The 26,708-nt window shown below is 36.4% G+C and overlaps 1 protein-coding gene across 1 annotated transcript in view; it reads right to left on the bottom strand.

Annotated features, from left to right (window-relative positions):
• GFRAL (GDNF family receptor alpha like) overlaps positions 1-26,708 on the bottom strand; it is a 58,070-nt gene that overhangs the window by 29,657 nt on the left and 1,705 nt on the right. Inside the window, exons 2-6 of the mRNA XM_008691941.1 lie at positions 23,854-23,988; positions 21,446-21,604; positions 9,068-9,124; positions 7,852-8,182; positions 1,917-2,167 (exon numbers count right to left, since the gene is read on the bottom strand). Of these exons, the coding sequence (XP_008690163.1) occupies positions 1,917-2,167; positions 7,852-8,182; positions 9,068-9,124; positions 21,446-21,604; positions 23,854-23,988 (933 nt within the window). The remainder of the gene's footprint in view (positions 1-1,916; positions 2,168-7,851; positions 8,183-9,067; positions 9,125-21,445; positions 21,605-23,853; positions 23,989-26,708) is intronic.

Genomic DNA, 26,708 nt, shown 5'->3' with positions numbered 1-26,708 from the left:
TCCTGGATATCATTTAATACGGAGAAACCCACTTATAAATTATCACGATAGTGTAACTGTATGTATTTCTGTTGGCTTAAATTATTTTATTTGGTATTTCCTTCTGTACTGCTATGAGCCGCTCATAAGTACCTTTAGTTCTAACCGAATTAGACACCTAATATTAATCAGAGAGGAAGATTATTTATGGAATATGAGTCAACACATGTAGTGTTACAGTTTTCCACTCTGTATCATGATTTCAACTGAAGATGAAATTTGATTTGAAATAGTGTTAATTATACAAATTGTAGAAATTCCACAGAGACCTCTGTTGGAATTAAAACCATACACTCTGAGTTGTGTATCTATCTCCTAATACACAACAAATCACAATTTTGATCACCTTAGTTCATGTGTATCTCTTTAGTATCTAAGAAAAAACATTTAAAAATGTGTGTATCTATATATAGTTAAATGGGTATGGTATAGACACATTCATATCTATATCTGTCAAATTTATGTATAAATGTAAAGATCTGGTTTGCAGTAAAACAGTAAACATCTATTATTTTCTCCTGGGAATGGTATTTGCAGGTTCCATGGTTACAATGAGGAGCCGACCAGACTGGGGGTATTTTAAGACATGGGTGGTTGTAAGGACAAAACCTTGAAGATGGATGATAGAGAAGTCTTAAATTAGTATGTTATCATATCCTTAGGTTTTTTTCTACAAGACTCATACACATATGCCTGTCAACCACTTGCTCATTCTGAGGCTCAGGATAAATTAGTTAAATTCCTAAATCTCATTTTTTTTTATTCCTAAAATTGAGTAAATAATAACTTTAAAAAATGTGTTTCCTTCTCTCATTACAGGGAGATGAGCAGACATGTTAAAGACCAAGAGTAGAAAACCTAAATCCAAGAACCAATGTTTTACAGAGGTTGGGACAGCTGCATTCGATTATTAAATTAATGATCTCCCAATGAATCCAGCCTTAAATATATACATCCTTGTGTAGTTTCCTCTCTCAGTGACTCTGGATTTGGCCATGGGACTTTCTCTGTCCAACGAGACATTAGCAAATGTGACAGATGAAGACAATTGATAAGTACATGCACATAGGGGCTTAGCTGCTGTCTCCCATGTAAGAGTCTAGGTCAACTGCTAAAGAGGACACATGGAGAAGAATCATGCATCCCATCCAGTAGTGCTTGCTGGACACCATCTTGGACCATCTGGTCTCAGCTGAGTCACTCAATGACTGTAGCTACTTGAATGGCCCCTAAGCAAGACCATCAGAAGAACCACCCAACTAAGCTAAGCCCATTGTGCAGAATTATGAGCCAATAAATGGTTGTTTTAAGCCACTACATTTTGAGGTTGTTTGTTATTCACAATAGATAACTGACATATTCATTAATCTTGTAGGATAAACCTTGCATCCTCTTGATACTGAAATCAGTAAATGATAACTGGGAATGACCAATCATAAACATTAAAAAACATATACCACTCAAATATAAATGAGTAAAATAGCAAATACACAAAACATAATCAGAATATATATTTTAAAGTGGAATAGCAGGGGCACCTGGGTGGCTCAGTTGGTTGGGTGTCTGCCTTTGGCTCAGGTCCTGATCCCATGGTCCTAGGATCAAGCCCCACATCAGGCTCCCTGCTCAGTGGGCAATCTGCTTCTCCCTCTGCCTCCTCAACCCGCACCCCCCCCCACCACTGGCTTGTGTTCTCTTTCTCACTCACTCTCTCTCTCTCTCAAATAAATGAATGAAATCTTTAAAAAAAAATAAAAAATAAAATAAAATGGAATAGCAAACATAAAGTTGTCTTTGTTTTCTATGTTGGATTATTACTTTGTGCTGCACAGATAAAAAAAAATACGTGTACAATTTAGTGAATATATATAACTTACCAAAACATGATCTTCTATGAAGCATATGTTGGAAAATCTTGCACAGAGATTCTTCACTTTGTGTAACGGTCCTACAGGTGCACTGTACTTGAAGGACTGTCCCAAAGATACCAATGTAAGCTGCTTTGCAGTCATCACTTCCCGAGCAAATGAGGTCCTGCTGGCTTAAGGTACTGATGCAGAGCTCATCTTCATGGCACTTTCTAGTCACATGGTGCCAGCATTTTGACTGAAATGTTCTATAGCGCCTCCTAGAAGGAATCAAGAAATGGAATTAGTCTGAATAATATTATCTTGCAATAGCACGTGGTACTGCCTCACCTAATGAAGGACTGGCATGAAACCAAAGGCCTTCTAAATGCCAGTACACAGCCGAAAACAAAGTTAGTGCTATACAACATCCCGGTAGAGACCAGCAAAGGAGAGAGACCTTGTGCATGATTTTCCTTTTGTGATGAAAGACAGAGGCTAAGTTTAGGATTCCCTGGATGAATCATCCTTCACTATTAATTTTATTTCAATGGATGATGACTTGCAGCATAAACTACTTGGTGGAATTATTAGCAGTATTTTTGAAGCAGAATGTGCTTTTAGGGCTAGCATTTGGCCACTGTCTCACACCAAGTGATTTCATATAAGGCTCTTGACCTTTCCAGCCAGTTCTCCCACAGGATGGAACGTACTGTACTCTTTTTCTCAATATTTCTGGGCAGACTAATTAGAATTTACAAATATTCTGAGCTTCTCTGGCAGCAAGAGCTAATTTAAAACAAAAATTAGGAGTTTATTTAATGACTGGGATAATCCATTAGAATGACATCAGTTCATAACTTTTCTGGCTATGTATTTGATTCGTGCTGTACTAGCTTTGAATGAAAGTCTGGATAACATACAATAATTTCATTTTCAAAACTTTCACAGAAAGAAGAGATTCTCAGTGGAACCAAGAATTTTAATCTCTCTACTTATTATTTATCACCTAAAATTACTTATCTTTTCTTGAATAGATCACCATCAAACAAGCATGAAAACCCTCTGAGTAAACAGACACTTATCATGAGCTTAATTGTCCACATGGTGCTACTCCGCTTAAATCCATAAACTATTATTTTTAATAGTCTCATATTTTAAGTAACCTTAAAGGAATCAGCTTTTTAATGTAATGGAAAAAAATCTAATAAAATTTATATTTAAGAAAATCCTACAAAAGTTTTGAGCCAGAAGAACAACTATGTTCCTTTAATGCAATTAAAGGTTATATGGAAAATATCTTCTAAATATAAGTATTGACAGTATGGATTACCATTTATGAGTTGATAGAGAAGAGATTTGCACCTAGGTGCCATTTATTCATTTTTAAATACGTATTTTGCTACAGTTGTTTGAGTTATCTACTCATAGAAGTTATTTCATTCAGAAAATTAGCTGTGAAATTCTGCAAAAAATGCTGAATTAAAGGATACCTTAAAATTAAAACATCAGGGTTGCCTATGTGGCTCAATTGGTTAAGCATCTGCCTTTGGCTCAGGTCATGATCCCAGGGTCCTGGGATCCAGTCCTGTATCAGGCTTCTGGCTCAGTGGGGGGGCCTTCTTCTCCCTCTGCCTGCTGCTCCCCCTGCTTGCGCTCTCTCTTTCTCTCTGTCCAACAAACAAATAAAATCTTAAACAAAAATTAAATTAAATTAAAAATTCATAAAATTAGTAGACATTACCTACGTGATTTGAAAAAAGATTTCAATATGGCAAAAAAGACTTTATATGGTAGAAATTCTATTTCAGGTTTAAATGTTTTGATGTATAATGTTTCATTATCCTTATTTTCTTGATATTCTGCAATTTTCTATGTTGTTTTGTGTTCAATTATTTAGAGGTACTTTTTAAATGGAATTATTTTTGTTTTCATTTTTGCTATTGATTTCCAGTTACATTACACAATGTAAAGAATGTGGTTGGTATAATTTCTGCACATGGATTTGTGACCTAATATGTCATCAGATTTTGTAAGTACTCACAGCACTTAAAATAAGTGTATACATTGCAGAATTTTGTTTTTAAAAAGTAGAATTTTTTAAGCAAATATTTTTTTACTACTTTCTTGAGTTTGTACGTATGAGAATATAACGTATTACAATTTTCTGTAAGTGCCTAAACATTTATAATTGGCAAAATATAATCTCATCTCTCAGTATACATCTATATTAGACAAAATCGGTTGAAAAAATGGTCTTTATACTGCCTTCTCTGGCCTTTTCAAATAAATAAAGGAGTTTCAAAACCTATCATGTACTGAAGAATCTGGAACAGGGACAGAAGTTTTATTTCAAGACCCAAATTCTCTCCTCGTTGCACATACAGGCTGTTCAGCCAAAAAGGTAGCAGATGAAGGGCTTAACACCCTCACTGAAGAAGTAGTTTGTCATTTGGATTTCTTTCCATCTGAATTACATTAACAATAAGTTAATATAAATGCTAGAAATCTCCCTAAGGCAAAATTTGCTTGAGAAAATGACAGGATTTGTCTTTTTCACCTTGACTACTAATATTGAATAATATTTCCAGCACCTTTATAAAATATTCATTAAGGGACTATTTGCACACTGTGAAAAGAAATCTAAAGTACACAGTTCTTACTCTCTGAATTAATCCATGGAAGACAGAAATTATACAAGAAGAGACATGTATATGTACATTAAAAATCATAAAAATTAATCACAAGCTAGTCAAAGGTGGAGAGAAATAAGATGACTTCTTTTAAGTGCCTTTGGTTTTGCAGACTGTGCACCAACCATTTTGGAGATAATGGTTTCTCTCCTTTCCTGGTGGAAAACAATTACCAACTCTCTACCAATCAATCTGAGAAGGTGTTGATGCCAAGATGAATTTAACTCAGAAGTGTGTGCTTCAGAATCCTTCCTGGGGCTTCTCAGGGACTCTAACCACAAATCCCATCACTTGCCATTAGAATACTTAATTTGATAGGGAAGCTTAGATATATTATGTTCTGAAAGTTGAATGCAAATAACTAGGGTAATGAGGTAGTATGCCTACAGTCTTGGCACTGGAATCAGGTGAAGCTGGATACCCATTCATGGAGACATCTGGTATTTTTACAGGGATTGCTTTAAAAAAAGTTTTCCTGGGGCGCCTGGGTGGCACAGCGGTTAAGCGTCTGCCTTCGGCTCAGGGCGTGATCCCGGCGTTATGGGATCGAGCCCCACATCAGGCTCCTCCACTATGAGCCTGCTTCTTCCTCTCCCACTCCCCCTGCTTGTGTTCCCTCTCTCGCTGGCTGTCTCTATCCTGTCGAATAAATAAATAAAATCTTAAAAAAAAAAAAAAAAAAAAAAAAAAAAAAAAGTTTTCCTGGGGCGCCTGGGTGGCACAGCGGTTAAGCGTCTGCCTTCGGCTCAGGGCGTGATCCCGGCGTTATGGGATCGAGCCCCACATCAGGCTCCTCCACTATGAGCCTGCTTCTTCCTCTCCCACTCCCCCTGCTTGTGTTCCCTCTCTCGCTGGCTGTCTCTATCCTGTCGAATAAATAAATAAAATCTTAAAAAAAAAAAAAAAAAAAAAAAAAAAAAAAAGTTTTCCTGGCTGGTTAAAGTATTACTAGTTTTCATTGTTAGTGTAGATAGATGATTGATAAGTATTCTATTTGTGATATGATAAAGATAGTGTAATCAAACGTTTTCATCCTATGTCATTGACTATAGAAAATACCATTATCTTATTATGACTAAAGTAACTTTTTGGAAATTAAATTATTTTAATTTCATAAATATTTTCTTGTCATTGAGCTTAAGACTCATTCCAAAGCTGTTAGGGATATTAAAATGTGTAAAAAAATCGCATCTGAGAATCAATGAAATCAATATTTCACTAAATAAGGACTTTAAAGATATGAGTTTGAAACATCTACATTTCATTGTAAAACACGTTTTTATCATTAATTTTATTATTCGCTCAGGAAATATAATTAATAAGCCTCACAACTTTCGTAAAATAGGATCCTCAAGTAAGACATTCTTAAGAACTTTGGCATTCTATGTGATAAGTTGAAACCAAAAATACGTCAGCGTTCTAGCACTCTGCTGAGATCTTTACCCTTATCTTACAGAATGTGTGCTGTAGTAAAGCAGTTGTCTTTTTTTGACAAATATTTATAGGATTTGGAGCTACTCTGAAAGTCGGAATGGCAGCGTAAAGGAGTGGAGACAGTTAAAATCTAAAAGAAAGAAGTTTACCAAGAATCCATCCCTTTGGGCAGTTGGTATTAAAACCTTCAGCTCATTTGGCAATGGTCAAAGCAAGTGACAAATGTGACGATCCTTGCTCTGAGCCATCACACACTAACCACTCTTCCACATTAAATGTTTATTTTGATCTTGAAATGATTTTGCTATTTATGGAGTTTTATTTATTTAAATGAAATAACAGTCCCCAATTAAAGGCACTGGGCAAACTGATATGAAGAATTATGCCAAAAAGAAGCAAAAAGATGAATCCATAAATTATATGATTTAATTGCTGGTTGTTTAAATAAAGCTCCTTTAACCTGGTAACATCAGTGTTCCAAATCATTTTGATTCATCGGATGTATTCAGTACTCTTTCTTTTCTGCATTTTCTTACTCGTCCAAAGAGGCCCACTTAACTGTGGATTTCTTACCACACAAAAGATAAATTCATCTTGAATATACAAGGAAAGGTGTTAATGAAGACTGCAGTGAGGAAAAGAAAAAGTTAGTGTTGAATTAGATTTATGGTTCCCAAAAGTAATTACCTGCAAGATTCCGTCTAGTCTCTACTAGCAGCAAGAGTGGAACTTTGAATAAGTGAGCCAGATCATCCATACCTCTGCTCAAAATCCTCCAGAACCCCACCATTTTCCTGGGAGTACAAACCAAGTCCTTAGTGTCCCTCTAGGCCCCCTGTGATCTAGGCCCGCCCGCCCCCATTCCAGTCAGATGTCTAACTGCATCTCCTATTGCTCTCCCTCACATATGCTCGACCTTCACTGGTTTTTGAACATGCAGTATTTCTTCCTCAGAACTGGTCTGTTTGGTATCTCTTTTTTCAGATTCTTACTGAGAGAGGTTCACTCTCCCACTTGTTTAAATCTGGTAAAATGCTCCCTTCTGGGACCACCTTGTTCACATTGCAATTCTCTCTGCCCATTCACAGTGCCACTCCTATTCTCTCCCTTTGCCTGTTCGCCTCCACAGCACTCATGACCTTATAATATGCATTTGACTTATTTATTACCCTTCTCCCCCCACTAGAATATAAGCTCCCCAGGGCAAGCATGTTGGTCTTGTGTGCACTGATGCCTAAAGCAGTAGTAGGTGCTTTATAATTATTTATTGAAATAAACAAGCAAATGACCAACGTTACTCCTCTGAAAGTCGAGGGTGTAAGGCTGGGAAGAGGAGAATGGGTACACTTCCGACATCATGGCATACATAGGTTCTGTCGATGTCCAAACCAGACTCAAGCTACCTTCTCCTTCCAGATCTCCAGCCTAAGAGAGAAAGATTCATTTTGAAGTTTGAAGAGGCACTTCATCAAAGCTCTGTGACATTTAACGGCCTTCGGTCATCATACCAAAAACCAAATTAAACTGATGCGCCAGTCAGGTCTACTTACTAATTCGTTAGTCTAACTTGAATATATAATATTAATAATGCTGCTTCCTGGCTACCAAACCCTGACACACTGAATTCACTTATTCCAAAAACACGTTCTGCGTTTGAATTACGAAAAGGATACTACACATGTACCACGGATTCAAAAATACGAGTTGTCTGGCTTTGTTTACGTCATGCTGGATGAGGGTGGGAACTCCAGCTAATGTAATGAGATCAAGTGTTAGGACTTGACTGTAACAAATAAGGTGCCGAAATAAGAAAGTAAGGTATGCGTGTTTTTACTCACCTGCATAATTCATCATTTCGGCAGCTGTGAATTACATCGAGGCAAGTAGGGGGTGGAACTACGTTCACTGCACATGGCTTGCTGTGAAGAGCTTCTCTGGACTGCTGACAAGGTATATCAGATTGAGCGCAGTCACAAAAAGCCAACATCTGGGCAATGTTAAAAGGCATATTCTGATAGAAGAACCGTATGGCTGCTTGGCAGTGTTTCACATCACACAGATTTCCATTTGCTGAGCAAGCTTTAAGGTAAGGGGCCAACTGTGCGTTGCAGACCACATCCCCTACACACGCCTCTGCCACTTCCAAACAGGACTGGATCCCTTTGATTCCTGAAAGCAAGGATATGTCCGGGTCATGAAAAAGTAAGCATAAATCTGTACATACGGAATCTGCAAAATGCTGTGAGAAGACCTTGAGCAAAACACAGTGATGTACCAATGTGCTATTTGGGGCCAACGTTCGTTCGTTCGTTCGTTCGTTCCTTCCTTCCTTCTTTTCTTTCTTTTTTTTTTTTTTTTTTAAGAGTTAGTGTGAATTTACTGAGGCCTGAGTGGTGAGCTATTTGAATCATCTTTCATTTATACTGGATACATATTGTGATCTAGAAGTGATGGGAAGGGTGTAGGTCCGAAACTGAGTGGGAAAAAAAATTCTTGAGTCGAAGTTTCTCAAATGTAAACAATAAATCTTCAGAAATTTCATTTGAGGTATATAGCTTATGGTGAGTTCATGAGCTCAAATAAAAATGATTTTTGTTCTGTTGCACTTCTTATTTTGGGTGAAAATCTTGACTAAAGGCTCCACATACTTACATACTTATTCTAGTACATAAAGGTGTTCACATTCTGGCAAACATAGGTACATGGGAGCGCCTCCATCCCCCCCACCAAGCATATATCCATGAAAACAGCCTCAAACAGTTAATTTACGTGATTAAAATACCTGTGAAATCTAACAAAGATTTAGTCTTTGGTTTTAATTGCAAAGCATTCCTTTGCATAACTGTAAACAGAGGATGGGTGGGCAAAACAGTTGCTTTGATATACGAATAGAAGAAATACTGTGATTTTTTTGCATTTTGCAATATTAGACTAGTAAAAAACCGCACAATTTATTTTATATTAGCATATCCTTAACATAGCTAGTAACTATGTTTTAAATTACATTGTCTAGTATTTACAATGCAGATGAAAATTACAATGTATAAACATTACCCTGATAGGGAAGAGTAGTTAGATTCCACTTGGATTGGTTATCCTCTTTCACATTACCTAGAAGGAAAACAAAAGAGACTAATTCATTAGTGAACACTTTTTTAAAATTTAATAGAAGAAGGTGGGTTACATTTACAAATGAATAATCAAGCAAAAATACATTTAAGCTCATGTAACACTTATTTAACCCTTAATACTCAAAATTAAGGAGGTGTAGATGAAGAAAAACACCCCCACCCCAAATACTGAGTGAGTTAAACAGCCCTGCTCTGAGGATTTAGTCCTTGAAGATTTAGACAAATGCTAACAATCAGACCATGTGTACTGAAGTAAACAAAGAATCTGGGGAGAAAGAACAGAAGCAAATTGTCTGAATCAAAAAAATCCTTCCCAGTAGGGTCTTAATTAAATTGAAATGCAATTTAAAGATGGTTTCCACCTCTGATTATCTTAGTCTCTTAGAGCCCTTAGGAATTATAATCAGAGAACTAGAGAATTGTGTCGATGGAAGTGAACTCAGTGGCCAGCTACTTCCAAACTCTTTCATTCAAGAAGCATTGGTTGAATCCCTACTATGTACCAGGTGCCATACTGAAGACACAAATGCGTAGTCCCTGTTATGGAGAATCCACAGCCTGGCATGGAATATGGAGATATAATAAAACATCCAAATAAAATAGAAGGAGTGCGAATAGACATATGCATAAAGTGATAGGGGAACAGTATGATCAGATTTGCATTTTAAAATAAAAGTTGAATTGTTGCATTGGCTATTAAGATATTGACTTCTGTTATGACTTCATGACTCAATTTTCCCTACTTGAGCAACCTGTCCAAACTCCCTCCCTGCCCATGCATTGCACAGAAAGAAGAAGGCATAACCACAAGAAAATTCTTTTTTACTCCCCACTGGGTCAGTGTTTCCAGACTCCTTGCTTTGTTCCATTTGTTCTCACTATACGTGGTTTCTCACTTTTATACCCATAATGTCTCAGCGCAAGAATCACAGTGTTTCTAGATCCACCCTCCTGTGTCTCTGAGGAAGCCTGAGGTGTTCCTTCTTCTCTGCACTATTCCACATTGAGTGAAATCCCACAAGCGAATCTCAGAGAGGCATATAGCTTTTGTAACGGTTACAAAAGTCTAGGCTAGACCTCTATTGTAAATTAATATCTCTGCTTTGGGACTGATTGGTATGGCTATGCCACTGATTAACTATAACATATTCTAGAAACTATCATTGAAACATAAATAAACACTGACCTTACTCACTTTGACTGAATGTTTATGTCCCTCCAAAATTGACGTGTTGAAGCCCTGACCCACAGTGTGGCTGTATTTGAAGGCCGTGTCTCTGAAAGTTATTCAGGTTAAATGAGGTTATAAGAGTGGGGCCCTGATCTGATAGGATGATCATTCTAGGGAGAAGAGACACAGAGAGCTTACTTACTCTTCTCCCTCCACGCACTCCCACACCAAGGAAAGGTCATGCGAGGACGCATAAAGAAACCAGGAAGTCAACAAGCCAGGAAGAGAGCTCTGACCAGAAACGGACCCTCCTGGACCTTGATCTGGGAGTTCCGGCCCCCAGAACTATGAGAAGATACATTTCTGTCGTCAGAGCCACCCACGCTGTGGTATTTTGTTCCGGCAGCCCCAGCAGACTAGTATACTCACTATGTGGGTAATTATTATAAACACAACAAAACATTTATTTTAGCATGGGAAAATAAACCCTATCTTGGATGTGTACTATTTTATATGCTATGAGTAATTTCATATGAATTCTCTGCACATTAAATTCTAATTTCATAGGGTACCTACATATGTACATACGCATTTTTTCCGGAGGATATTTTAAGCCATAGCTTCATCGCTGAAGAGCAGCTAAAGGGCAATATGTCATGGGAATAAATAAAAGATTGTACCAATCCAATCTACATCTGAGATAGATCATAGACATAAAAAAAAATGCACATTGTTCCTTCTTATTCATCCACTAATGTCAAATATATCCAGAATCTGGCATTTTCTCACCTAGCTACCACCCTGGCCCAAGATTGCACGCATTTCTCTGTTGACCTCATCTAGGTCATGGGCTCATTTATCATCTATAAGTGAATGGCCCCCCACTTAGATTAAGTTCTCACTTTGTTGTGTCATACCTAGAATTTAGACATCAGGTCCATACATGGGGCTGCCTAATTTGATATATTTACTTTGGTATCTATCTAATAAACATTTCAGACTTCACATGTCCCAAACTGACCTCTGACTTCTCTGTCCCTCACTGAAGCCTCTTCTTCCTGTAGTTGTTCCCATAGTAGTTAATGAAAATAATAGCAACCACATCCTTCTAGTAACTCAGGACAAAAACCTCAGAATCAACCTCCATTTACTTTTTTTTCTTACATCCCCATATGGTTTATTACCATCAAAATATATCTAGAATAGACGACTTCCCACAGTGGTCCGTCATCTATCATTTTTTTCTCTCTGTGTCATCATAAAAGCCTCCTAACTCGTCTTCCTACTTGAGTCTTTGCTTATCTTCAACATAAAATCCAGAATTATTCTTTCAAAGATAGGAATCAGATCACCACAATCTCTTAGTGAAAATTCTTCAGTGATTTTCTATATCCCTCAGGGAAAGAGCCAATGACCTAGAAATGATCTAGAAAGCCCTACCTGATCTTGTCCCTGTTTTATTTCTGATCTCACCTCCCACACCTCTCTCCCATATTCTCTCTTCTACCTATGTGTCTCCCCTTAGCTCTTCCTCAAACCTCCAGACCCATGTCCAGTGGAAGGCCTTTAACTCCCTGTTTCTTCTGCCTTGACTGCTCTTTCCCCAAATATCCACAAGGCGCATTCCCTTATCTCTTTTAATCTTTGCTCAAACATTAAGAGTGCAAACTGCATGGCCATCCTATTAAAATTACAAATCACCCACTCAGACCTCTTTTCCCCTCTGCTTCTGTTTTCTCCTTAGCATTCATGCTGTTTAAAATATCTATCTTAGGGGCGCCTGGGTGGCACAGCAGTTAAGCGTCTGCCTTCGGCTCAGGGCGTGATCCCGGCGTTACGGGATCGAGCCCCACATCAGGCTCCTCCGCTATGAGCCTGTTTCTTCCTCTCCCACTCCCCCTGCTTGTGTTCCCTCTCTGGCTGGCTAGCTCTATCTCTGTCAAATAAATAAATAAAATCTTTAAAAAAAAAAAAATAAATAAAATAAAATAAAATAAAATATCTATCTTAAGTCATTTATCCTGCTAATTTTCTCTTTGTCCCCATATTGGATGCTGTGACCCACTACTAAGACACCCCCTTAGGCTCTCATTTCCTCAGCTGCTGAAAGTTCGGTTGGGTGAAGACACACACCAGTCCTCTTCTAGGCATTGCCCTCATTTGAAGAAAGTTGCCACAGACAAGGTGACAGACTTCCCCAAGGGACAGCTCCTGTATAAGGACTAGCCCATAGGAGGGGTTCGAGGATCAGGTCCCTTGCCTCAAAGGTCTTTCCAGGTCCAAACTTCCTGTGGAATAAACTAATTTTGCTGTGGTAGCCGCTCTGCATTTCAGCTTCTCCCTCCACCTGATCCTGTTTCCTGCAGTTCCTTCTACCTTTTGTTCCTAAACCTTCAGCCAAACACACCTTTTGTGCGCAAACCTCTGTCTCAGAGTCCGTTGCCTGGGAAGGTGATTCAAGACACTGCTCAGTATAGAACGTGAACTCCCAGAGAGCAATGACTCATTGGTTTTGTTTACTGTTCCTCCAGGTCTGAGCACGTGGGCTAAGACACGGTAGGGACTCAAAAGAAAGATTAAATAAATAAATAATCAGCACGTAACCACATTTTATCTATTTCTCTAATTTTTTAAATCCCCTAACAAACAAGTTTGTCCTTGAATGAAGGACAGGTGTTTTTTGGTTTTGTTTCATTATTGTTTTTTTTTTTTAATCCTGCCGTATAGGACCTGGCACATTGTAAATGTCTCATAAGTATTTTTCGAATGAATGAATGAATACAATTAACATTATGCTAAAACCTTTTAGCATTTGCCTCTCTTGCCTCCTCATAATCCCTTTTGGACACAGTCATGGCATTAATTTTTTATTTTTAATTTTCTAGGAGACACAGGCAGAAATGACAAAGTGGCGATCAGAAATTAGATATTCTTTAGTGAATCCATATTTGTGATTATATACTTAATGTTCCTAAATTCTTCTTTAGAATACCAACCTGAAAAAATGTCCTGCTTGAATCTATCTTCATAGTCATCACTGAAGGCTGGAACTTGACTCATCTGAGCATCCTGTATACAAATGTCTTCAAACAAACTTTTCCAAATTTCAATGCACTCTACTTCTGAAGGGTCATTGCAATGACAATTCCACAGTATCGTTTCTTTCAGACTTTCTCTTAATGTGGCACACAGGTAGCCTCCATCAGTGGTCTTGCATTGTTCTGATTCTCTCCCACAGGTTTTCTTAAAATTTTCATACAACAGAGTGCAATGTTCTGATTCTTGGCAGATATGTGCTGCTATGACACAGTCACTCTTTTTTCCAACCATTAATGATGTGTCTTTCTGATGGAGCCATTTTGTGATATTTGACTGTCCAGCCAAATGTAAAGACAGAGCTGATTCTTCTATAAATAAAATTTTAAAAATTGACCAAAAATTAAATAAGTTCATTTACTTAGGATATTTTAAATGTTTTCTAAAAAGTATATAGACTTATTTTTGTTTAAAAGATTTATTTGAGAGAGAGAGACAGAGACAGAGACAGAGACAGAGAGTGAGCAGGGGGAGGGGCAGAGGGAGAGGGAGAAAGAGAATCCTCAAGCAGACTGCCTGCTAAGCATGGAGTCATACCTGAGGCTCGATCCCAGGACCCTGAGATCATGACCTGAGCCGAAATCAGGAGTCTGACACTCAACCAACTGAGCCGCCCATGTGTCCCTAGACTTGTATTTTATATTCTTATAACTATTGTCTTTCAAAAACCATTAAAAAACTTCAAGAGCTATTGCGAATGATCCTGAATTTTTAAAAATTGAAATAAAAACACTGATTATTTATAGTTTATGTAACCACATAATAGTAATGCTCAATTTCTCTCGATGACATTTGGTTCTCGTCATTTACTTTTATCCAAATTCTCATTACATTTTGATGATGAGTGATAGAAATCGTGTATAACTTAAGATACTTATAAAGTAATACTTTCCCTTGTATAAATTTTTATGGATTTCTATTTTCTACTACAAATGTACTCAAAGTGCTTTCCCACCTTTTTAAAAAATTTATTATTTCCCCCTCAACCGCCTTTTCAGACCTTAATTTTTCTAATTCACCAACCTCCTCGTAAGATTTTAATTCCACAGATACACTGTATATCTGCTTAGAAACTGGATGTATATCTGTGCTTCATACACAATAAAGAGTAAAACATTTTTTGCCCACCGCCACGTACCGATTTTCACCCCTGGAGGTTCTATTCCTCATTGAGAATGCACATTCTACTAGAGCGTTTCAACAAGCCCATACTTATAGGAACGTCATAGAAAAAAGATCAGAAAAAGAACTTCGACACGAGACTCCAAGTCAGCTTAACATAGGCTTTCAGAAGTATACCGTCTACTTCTAAAATATCGTATCTTCCTTTGAGGTACTTCAAATACATCGCCACAATAAAAAGTCCTTGACCCTACCATTCTTTCCAAAGTTACTTTTTTTTTTTTTCTGGAGTATTACGATTTAAAAACAAACAAAAAACCGATTGTTTAATTTTGTTTTATTAAATGAGTTTTATTTCACCTTAGCTTCTACACATGCCTCACACTTATACAAGACAAAGATAACATGATCAATTTCATGATATAAAAACGTTTACTTAAAAACTGCTAGGGCATCCTTATAAGCACTATTCTGAGTCTAGCCTCTGTACTGCATGTGTTTGAAAACACACGCTACGATAGCATTTGACACATTTCTCAAATAACAGCTCACAATGGATTGTTATAACTACGTAAATCAGACTCCTTTACTAAAATAGAGGTCTTCTATTCATTTTGGCTAGCATATGCAGGCTTACATGAATAGGACGCATGTGAATTAATGCTGTCCTCATATAATTAGTTCTATTACAATGGTAATTATGTATTTTGAAATAATCTAGAAACCTGTCTATATGTCAATCTATCTAAATATCTTCCTATTTAAATATTTAATTAGCTGGGCTAAATGAAATAATATGGCTAAATATCAACTTTACTATGTTTTCAGCTGTCAAGAGCAGAGACTGTTTTAGTCACCTTTTTTTTTTTTCTTAAGATTTTATTTATTTGAGACAGAGAGAGTGAGAGGTAGCGAGGGGGAAGGGACAGAGGGAGAAGGAGAGAATCTCAAGCAGACTCCTCGCTGACCGCAGAGCCCAACACGCAGGGCTCACCTCACAACCCTGAAATCATGGCCTGAGCTGAAATCAAGAGTCAGAAGCTTAACCAACTGAGCCAGCCTGGTGTCCCATGTTTTATTCATCTTCATAGCCATCCTTCAGCATTTATAAAATGTCTACACATATTAACTGAATAATAAATACAAGCAGATACATGATTCAGGTGCTCAAAAATATGTTTAAAAATTTTAAATACTTACATTTTATTTATCGATCATTTACTAATTATCAGGTACTACACTGGGTGCTTTCTCATAGTAAGAAAAAAAGAAAGAAAAAAAAAGAAATGCCAAAGCTGATTTGTTCGAGAAATTTACAATATATCAATGAAGAACAGAAAAGTACCTGCCTATATATGTTGGGGAATGTTTTGAGAGTCCAAAGTGGGGAGGGAAGGAAGAAGAGAGAGAGGGGGCTCTGGGGGTGGGGGAGAGAAGGAGAGAGAGAGAAGGAGAGAGAGGTCGATCATGGCTTGCTGGACTGATGATCAAAGAGTTTGTGGAGGATGCCACAGTTAAGATAGGATGAATGATAAGATTTCAATTATTTCCTTTCTCACTCTAAGCTAAATTATAAGCAATCAGCTAATGCTCTCTGTATACACAACAATAGGTCATGTCCATCATGAAGTGTATTTGTGAGATTGTTTAAGTGTTCTCCTCCTCTACAGGGTTTTTATATTCCTGGCTTATCAATATTACCACATAGTCGTCTCTAATAAGTGTCTATTTCGGGGGGAAAAAAAGGTTTAACTATGTGAACTGATTTCAGTTTAACTGCTCTAACTTTGTACATACCTGTTGAACTGGTGACTACATTTTGTCAAAACTTGGTATGATTAAAAGTGGTTAGAGAGATAAAAATTAAGTTGTCTTGCCATTATGAAACAAAAGTCAATACATATTTTAGTATTTCAATATGTTTTCATTTCAGTCTACCTCAAACTAAAACTAGTAAAGACCTATTAATCAGCTAACTACTCTCATTTCGGGCTCTCTCCTTTTTGATGACATCTCAACATTTGTAATTGTTGACTATTCCACCTTTCATTGACTTCAAAAACTCTTTCTGTGGTTTCTTTTCCTGTCTTTGAAATCTTCTTTTTTGTCTCTTCAACTAGATCATGAATGTTGTTATCAAGATCTTTATACTCTCACTTTATAGCTTTTACAGACCAGTTCTATCTTCCTTCATGGTTTTATCTACTTCTTGTAAACCTTTAACTCCAAAACCTGTTTATCTTTCTTATTTTATTTTTTTGTATGTCTATCTTAGATTATTCTCTTCAGTGCAAGATCCATGTTTCAAAATGCAAGCTAGACGACGCATTCCCTCGTTTCTTTTTTGAAATCACTTGTATCATGTAAAACTTAAAATGCTAACATTCCTAACGTGACTGTTGCAAAGCATTCCACAGATGCAACGTCTCCAAAATATAACTCAACACTTCTGTCTCCAGTCCTGTATTTTATGGCTTCTTCCCTGTCTCAGTGTAGCACAGTATCTTGTCCCAAGCCAGCAACTTGTAGAACATGCTTCATACATTTCATCCTCCTCATATCCAACTGTCAACCAATTCCTATCAATTACAATTCATAAACATATCTCACTCCAGCCTACTCCTCATAGTCTGCGGCACCACTGTGGTAGTCTGGGCCTGCATCACCCCTCTCCCAAATTATTTTGACGTCCTTTTAATTGATATCCCTGGCCTGCATCTTTCCCTCCCCTCCCTTCTGTCCTTTGCACTCCTGCCAGTGATACCCTTTGAAAAGCTGAGTCTGCAGTCCTCTGTTTAAAATGCATTAAGAGCCCCTTGCAATAACAGTTTGAAGTCTAATCCCTTTATAAAGATCCCTAAGTTCAGCTTCCCTCCTTCTTATAACATCTGGTTTCTTTCCAGCATCATCTGCTAATACTGCTCCGCTCTACAGACCAGCTTAACAAAGGATTCGTTGCTCCTCGAATGTGCTCTGCTTCATTCTATTTCCTCTGTCTAGAACATCCATTTTGTCTCTCTAATGAACCCAATTCACCCTAAAATCCCAAGTCTGTCATTTCTTCTGTGAAACCTTCTGAGTCACCATTCTTTCTTCATCTATAGCTTCAAATACTTTGTAAGAGAGTGTGTGTGTGTGTGTGTGTGTGTGTGCACGCGCGCACGTGTGTATCATCTAGCATGTAACACGTTGTACAGGTGACATTTAGCACTTACCATTTTAATTAAGAATTGAACTAAAAGTAAATAACAAAGGAATCTTGGAAATCCTCAAATATTTGGAAATTAAAGAACAGTATTACAAATAAACCGTGAATCAAAGAAGAAGTCACAAGGGAAATGAGAAAACATTTTGAACTGAATAAAAATGAAAATGCAACATACTAAGATTTGTGGATGTAACTGAAACAGCACTTGGAAGGAAATTCATATAATGAAATGATTAGAGGAGGAAAGACAAAAATCTCAAGTCAATGTTATAAGCCTTTATCTTAAGAAACCAGAAAACGAAGAGCAACTTCAAGTCAGCAAATACAACAACCAAAAAATAATGAGCAAATTGCGAGACAGAGAGAGAGACAGAGAGAGAGGAGGATACAAGTTTGCCAATGTCTGAATGAAAGAGAAGACATCACTATAATTCCTATAGACATTTAAAGGACAATTTGGGAATATTAGGAACATCTTAGCAGAGAGAGAGAAAAAAGAAAAAAAAGTAAAATGGAAACCCTAAAAACAAAAATTCAACATAAACGCAACAAATGGGAACATTCACTGAAAGACACAAACTACCAAACTCACTCAAAAGGAATAGGTAAGTAAAACAGTCCTATAACAACTAAACACATTGAACATTTTAAAACCTTCCAATAAAGAATGGCCCAGGTATCTTCACTGGTGAATTAAATCAAACATTTAAGGAAGAAATAATACTAATTCTTTGTATACTGTTCTAGAATAAAGAACAGGAGGAAATACTTCCCAACTCATTTAAAAAACCAGCATTATTCAGACAACAAAATCAGACAAATACACTGTAAGAAAAGAAAGCAATATTCCAATATCCCCCATGGACATAGATTAAAAACCCTTCACAAAATGTTAGTAGATTGAATCAAGAAATATATAAAATGAATAATACATCATGACTGAGTAGGCTGTAGCCTCAGAATGAAGGGTTAGAACCAACATTCAAAAATCAACAATAAAATTCACCATATATATATTTATATATATATATAAAAGCAAAACATGATCATTTCAATAGAGGCAGAAAAAGCATTTGCAAAACTTAACATCTGTATCTTTTGTGATAAAATTTCTAAGCAAATGGGATATAAGAAGGAATTCTTCAGCCTGCTAAAGAGAACCTGCAAAGAACCTACTGCAAAAACCATTCTTTATGGTGCAAATCTAATGCATTTCTCCTAAGATAGGTAAAAAGACAAGGATGGTCACTCCCAAGGATCCTACTTAGTATTATCCTGGAGGTCCCATCCAGAACAACAGAGCAAGAAAAAGAAATAAATGCCTACAGATTGGAAAGGGAGGAATAAAACTCTATTCACTGATATGAATATTTCTATCTATATGGACAATCCTATAGATTCTACAAAATAAAAGATACATAAGAACTAATAAGTGAGCTGAGTAAGTTATAGGATATAAGGTCCATACAAAATATCAATTTTATTTTGATAGATTTTCTATAATCAATTGGAAATGAAAATATAAAATAAGTTACTATTTACAACGGCATCAAAAAAACAAAGCATATTTGTATAAATCTTAACACGATGTAAGAATTATATACTGAAAACTATAAAATATTGATAAAAGAAATCAAAGAAGTCTTCAAAAAATGGGGAGATATATCATGTTTGTCAATTCTACCCAAACTGATCTATAGTTTCAATGTAAGCCCCCCCAAAAGGTAGATATTTTTGTAGAACTGACAAGCTAATTGTAAAATTTATATGGAAAGTCAAAGAATAGCCAAAAGAATTCTTAAAAAGAACAAAGTTAAAGGAGTTATACTACTTGATTATAAGACACCTCATAAAACTACAATAAGACTGTAGAGTATTGGCAAAAGTTCAGAAATACAGATTATTGGAACAGGATAGAAAATCTAGAAATAGAGCCACTAATATACCACCCAAATGATTTTTGAGGAAGGTGAAACTGATGGTCTCTTTAGCAAATGTGGTAGAACAATTGTCTATCCTTAAGGGAAAAAAAGGAACCTGGCCCATTGTTAATACCAGTCAAAAATTAACTCAAAATATATCATAGAGTTGAATGTAAAACCTAAACTACATAATTTCTAGGCCATATGAGGACTATCTCTGTGATTTGGGGTTGGATAAAGATATCTTAGATGCAACATCAAAGGTATTATTCATAAAAGAAAAAAACCAATAAACTGGTCATCATTCAAGTTTAAAAAATAACTTTTTTTTTAAAGATAATCCTAAGGAAATAAAAGACGTAGAGTGGAAAATATTGTTTATAGAACACATATTCTGATAAATCCTATTCAATACAGAGAAGCAACTCTTAAAGCCCAGTAAAAAAGCCAAAACTCAAATTTTAAAAGGGCAAAATTTTGAAGAGATGCTTTACTAAATAGTGTTTCACATGAAAATATAAGCACATGAAAATATGTTCAACATTACTATTATTTAAGTGGAAATTAAACCTACAATGTGACACCATTAAATACATATTAGAACGGCCCCAAAACAAAAACAAATAAAGAAATCAAGTGCCACTGAGAATGTGGAACGACTGGAACTCTTACACATTGATGGTTATATCAAATTTGGAATACAGTATGGAAGCTTCCCATAAAGTTAAAAACACGCCTTACCATATGACCCACCAATTTCTTACCCAAGAGAAACAAAAATTTCTATTTGTATAAAACTTGCATGTGAATATTTATAGTGGCTTTATTATCATTTCTAAAAACCTGGAAAGAATGTAAATCACTTTCAATGGTGAATGAATAACCAATGTGTGGTATAACTATACAATGGAATACTAATCAAAAAGGAGAACAAACTTGTACATGAAACATTGGTGAATCTCAAATGCATTATGTTAAATAAAAAAAAACAGTCAGGCTCAAAAATACACGTTATATAATTCTATTTATGTGAAATTCTGGAAAAAGCAAAACCATGGAACAGAAGATTGTCCAGTGAGCTCACCATGAATGATTTGAGAGGTGGGACAATAGGACCATTCATGATAGATGAGAGGTAACTCTATTTCTTGTAAAACGGGAGAAGGCTGATTGTCAAAGAAGAGGCAAGAACCCCATGATAGCAGGTGCATTCCCAAGCTGACCACTTTTCAAAAAGAGTGCATAGGGACATTGAGGATACAAACACTGATCTCTTTAGAACCATTTCATCCCACATATCCCTTTGAAAATCTTTATGAATGCTTAAGGACACAGGAAGAGTACTCTGATTACCACTACTTCAGCGTCAGCCTGGCACCTCAAACAGGCAGTAAATAAATATATATTAAATGATTAAATGCTCCTATCCAAAGGCAAGTATAATTCTAGATACATGGTTATATTTGGACTTTCTCCAATACCTTATTTATCTTCTATCATTTAGGTCTTGTGCAAAGCCATAGCAAACCCCACAAATATATGAATTGAGTGAGTGAATCTATAATTCCAATGAATTATAATTGAATGAAGCTTGAAATTATGGTTAGCAACTAAAGAACTCTGTTAGGCACTTACTGAGATCTACAGCTCACGGAAGTTTAAATTACACAAAGGATCAAATTATCAAAAAATGAGAATTAAATTACATAGATGTGGTTAATTGTGAAACCGTACTTTTCTTTTTCATGACTGTAAGTATTCCATATAACAATGTATTGTTACCTGACTCATTGATGCATTGTTCCCCAAGCAATTTGTTAATAGTACAGTAGAGGTTATCAGTGCAGAGACAATCTTCAAATTGGAAATTGCTTTCCACCAAGGACTGGATGCTCAGGTTACAGTTTGATGAGTCCTTCATCTTGCAGGGGTTACCTGGGTTTCACAGTCAAACATATAACATTCCTGATATTAATCTGAATGTTTTTAATATATTAATCTGAGTAATCCATTATTATGTAAGATTTTCTGGGGTTGTAGCAACATGTCCACAGAAGTGACATTTTAAGCACAAAATCTCTTTACTGACTTTCCCCCCAGTATTTACTTTCTAAAATAGATTAAAGCTTGCTGTATTTTAAAATGACTTTGTCCCCACTTAGAATGCCGATTTTTACTCTTCAAAGTAATCAAGGCTGTCCTTATATGAGGTGACCAGCATGACCTACAATCTTCACCATTTTGTCAGTTTAGCTATGTTATTAGCTATTTGTCATAACCTTCTATTTTGTTTTATATGTCATTCTAAGATTATAATAAGAGACATGCAGGTGGCTCAGAATTTACCATGAGAAATGAAGTGCTCCTGACACTTAGTAAGCACTCAGTAAATATTATTGAATAATGAATCTTTCATAATTACCAACATTTCATTTTCTGCTTTAATTTACAAAGCCATATTTATCTACCCAACAATTTTCTTTTATTCATTTTTCTGAATAAAACTACTTGAGTTCATTCCATTTGTGTATTTGAGAATATTTCTATTTCAGCTTCATGCATGGGATAATTATGCAAATATTACTGCAATTCACTGCAAATGACTTGCTATTTGTATACTGAAGTAAATGTTATAATTCATGACACTGAATGCAATATTTTAAATTGCCTTATAAAATGTAACAAGGAGCTTCTTCATCAAAACCAATAACAGATCTTTTTTTGTCATTGTCTTCTAGTCTCATCTGAAGGTTATTGCATTACTTTGAGCAAATTATGCTTTTAAAATTCTTTTCCTGAACTGTAATAAGAATGTCAGGTGAGACAGCCATAACTTTCTTTGGAGTATGAAAATTACATATACGGGGCGCCTGGGTGGCACAGCGGTTAAGCGTCTGCCTTCGGCTCAGGGCGTGATCCCGGCGTTATGGGATCGAGCCCCACATCAGGCTCCTCCTCTATGAGCCTGCTTCTTCCTCTCCCACTCCCCCTGATTGTGTTCCCTCTCTCACTGGCTGTCTCTATCTCTGTCAAATAAATAAATAAAATCTTAAAAAAAAAAAATTACATATACTCCTTTCAAGGGCAGGAAAGAGAAGGAAATCTTTCTCCCTTCCTCTGCATCCCATGTAATTCCTTGAGGTCCTGTGGATGGGCGAAGTTCTGATGATGGGGATTGTAAATATTGGCCATCAGAACTATAGGTTGCTGCCTTTTAACCCAAAGCACTCCCCTCTACATCTTTTGGGAAGTAGGGGAAGCACACGCAGATAGGGAAGACTCATGAGCAGTACAGAATTCAATCTTCGTGAAATGAATAGAGAAAGTGAGACATGGAAGAATCTATTATTTTCCTTTTTCAGTTTTTCTTACTGAGTATTCCAGAAAGTTTATTAGGTTTTTATAGTATTATAATATCCATTATACAGGATGATAAATTATGTTAGAATACAATTTTTTGAAACTTTTATGATGATAGTATTAGGGCAATGTTTCACTATATCATCAGTTTATTTTTAGCACACGGAGTCCTACTCCAATGCTCCATTCAATATTTATTCAACTAATTGATATATTCTGTACGGCTTTTTTTTTTAAAAAAAAAAAAAAAACAAGGAACAATAACTCTAATCTTCATATTCTTTACCCTTTGGGACTCCCCTTAAATATCTGGAATATAGGACAAGTTAAAAATAAAAATATATTTTAAATTGTTCTTGACACAGCGGGAAGGGAAGACACATATCTGTTGCAAGAATGTAAAATGTGAATACAACGTGTAACACGTGTAACATGTATTACGCACATACAAATAACAGTTTCTAATAGTCACAAATGTTATTTTTCCTATTTTATTACTGAGATATTAACATGTAAGCAAAAAGATATTTGAAAAATTTTTGCCATACTTCTGACAAGCATGCATATAATTATGACAATGTACATGGTGAGATAAGTACAAAAAAGATTGAAATCCTTCATCAAGCTCCCCACAGTGTATCAGGGCTCTTGAGCTTTTACAAACACCTTCACTAACGGGCAGTTGAAGGTGAATCACTTGAATATCAAGTTTGAGTAAGGTGTTTAGAGCAAAGCTCACTTAGTTCCCAGGATAGTGACAGAAAATATCCAAACCTATTTTTATCTCAGTAAAAAGAAATCACTCTAGGGTGCTTTAAATAGTGTTGTACCTGAAACATTGCATGAATCTTCCATTATCCTCCATGCATATTTACATCCATCTGCATCCCTTAGACATTGCTCTCTTAAATATGTGCAATCAATGGTTTCAGAAGTGGATTCATTTTCCAAGCACAGCGCCACAGCTGAAATACAAGAGTAACGGAACAACAACAACACGTTTACAATATTACAGCATGGCAGTTGTGCACCTCAAAACTAAGTCACTGATGATAAAGAACAGAGTTAATGAAAATACAATCTAATAAAATCATTAGAAGGTTGGAATGGATCTTAACTTTCCTTCTAGTTATAGATCTATATTCTTCCTATATAAGATTCTTTAATGAAAAGTCTATGCTTGTACTCCTATTTGATGCCTATTCATTCCTCAGTTTATATGTTTGTGAGTATTGCTCTATCAAAACTGCTCTTTAAACTTCCCTAATCATCTCCAAAACATCAAACTTAATAGTTTTAAGACTACATCTTGCCTACTTTTTTTTTTTTAAGATTTTATTTATTTATTTATTTGACAGAGAGACAGCCAGCGAGAGAGGGAACACAAGCAGGGGGAGTGGGAGAGGAAGAAGCAGGCTCATAGCAGAGGAGCCTGATGTGGGGCTCGATCCCAGAACTCCGGGATCACGCCCTGACCCGAAGGCAGACACTTAACGACTGCGCCACCCAGGTGCCCCAATCTTGCCTACTTTTATCACTGAACATTTTGTTGCCATTTTGTTCTTGAAATTCTCTGTTTCTTTAGCAGCCCTCTCTTCTAGTTCTCTTGATACTTATTCATTTGATATTTTCTGACCATAGTTAGAATTCTTCCCAGGGTCCTTGTCTTCTTCTGGTGAACTATATTTTTAGGTTAATGTTTATCCTCAGATTTTTCCCGTTCCCATTTTGCACATTCTCTGTGGACAATTGTATGTACTATCATGATTTTAACTAAAACCTCTGGACCAATGGTTCTCAAACGTATAACTCGATCCCACTATTTTTCAGGATTCCAGTTATATTTGTTGCTATCTCCACCTAAATGTTCCAGACACATTTCCAGACTCTCGTATCTTTCTATCATCACCACTCCCTGGTTGACCACCCTGCTCCACCAATTTCACCATTCTCATAGGCACCTGAACTAGAAACCTTGGATTCATGATAGACTCCTTTCTTTTTTAAGATTTTATTTATTTATTTGAAAGGAAGAGCATGTGAGAGAGAAGAGGGGCAGAGAAAGAGGGACAAGCAGACACAGCCTGTGCAGGACTTGATCCCAGGACTCTGGGATCATGACCTGAGTTGAAGGCAGACGTGTAACCAACTGAGCCACCCAGGTGCCCCCTCCTTTTTTATCCTCAACTTCACTCTCTTATAACCATTTTTGCACAGATCCCTGACTCTTATTTTGAATATTTGACCAACTCACAAATTACTCAATGTGCCTTCAATTTCACCTTATTCACATAGGTTCTTTACACCCCTAAGCTGCCTACTGCACCAGCCAGAGTCCTGCCATTTCTCCGCTTCATCCTTTGGATGGCTCCTCATAGTGTAACTTTTATATTCCTTATCTCATGCAATCTGGGGAGTCCTTAAACATTTATAGTTTCCCAAATGCTTTATGCTGTCTTGTACTTCCAAGTATTTACTCTACAATTATTAGTAGACACTCCATTTCTTTTTCTTCTGGAACACTTTTTTTTTTTTTTTTGTCTGTTAACACGCAACACAATGATTACCTATTTTATGGAATGCTTCCCTGACTTCAATACCCTCCTTTCCTATATCCAAATTGTTTTTAACACCACTCATTTGTTTCACTACAATCTTAGGATTTCCCCAACCATAGCTTTACTGCTCTGTAATGAAAGTGTGTATTTATGTGCTTATCTCCACCTCTAGGTTCTAGGGTTTTATTAGACAGGCGTTAGACATAATTCATAATCGTATCCTCATCATCAAACACAATGACACATTATGTGTGTATATTGACTTAAACCAACTTGAATAGTTGTTTAAGAATGAGTTATAAATAAGTAAGTGATACTGTAATAAAAATAACACCTTCCAGATATTTACAAGTTATTTTGGGTAGAAGAGTAGTTTCCAGTAGGTTTTCTAAAAATATCAAGAAAGTAGCAATGCTAATTTAGTATATTGTACAAATTACCTGAATTGATTCTGCAAGCATGCAAACTGACACTTGCTTAATCAATCCATAGAAAAATATGGGAACTGCAATTATAGAGACGATATATTAACTACAATCAAGAGACCTCAAGCTATGTCTTAGGGCCAAATTATTTGTATTTTTAAAAAGATGATGTTAATTATGAATTACCTGTGCCAGTGCAGAGTTATAGGCTTCAAGTAAAACCTACAATCTTGTCTTTATCTTACCTCTTTCAAACCTCTTCTCCTAAGGAGAATCCAAGTCAACTCATAGGATCATATGTACTATTTGCTGGGTCACTGCATTTGGAGATTAGGCCCAAGGGTGTGGTTCAGTCACATTTTTCTTGTTGAGGGCTGGAGTAGAAATTGACATATCAGCCTTCTGTTTTTTCATGTGTTCATGAATAACCTCATCTAGCCAAAATCCTGTCCTAGGTTAGCAAGCCTAGAGAAAGAGAGAGAGCCCCTTCGATTCTGGCCCAGGTATTTTATGCCAGAAACTCAACTCATAAGAAACTGGAATTTCATTTGACATTGATCATTACATTTTTCAAACAGCTCCCTCAGAAAACTTATAGGTGATAGTATTTTGAATATCATGCAAACCTTGCCAGTACCTCAGTCTAGTGATGTTAATGAATTCTACATATAATCTTTCCCAAATTTATTTTTTCTTCCATAT

Source organism: Ursus maritimus, unplaced genomic scaffold (genome assembly GCF_017311325.1).
Source record: "Ursus maritimus isolate PB19 unplaced genomic scaffold, ASM1731132v1 scaffold_29, whole genome shotgun sequence".
NCBI lineage: Eukaryota > Metazoa > Chordata > Mammalia > Carnivora > Ursidae > Ursus > Ursus maritimus.
This window is presented reverse-complemented; position numbering and strand designations above follow the sequence as displayed.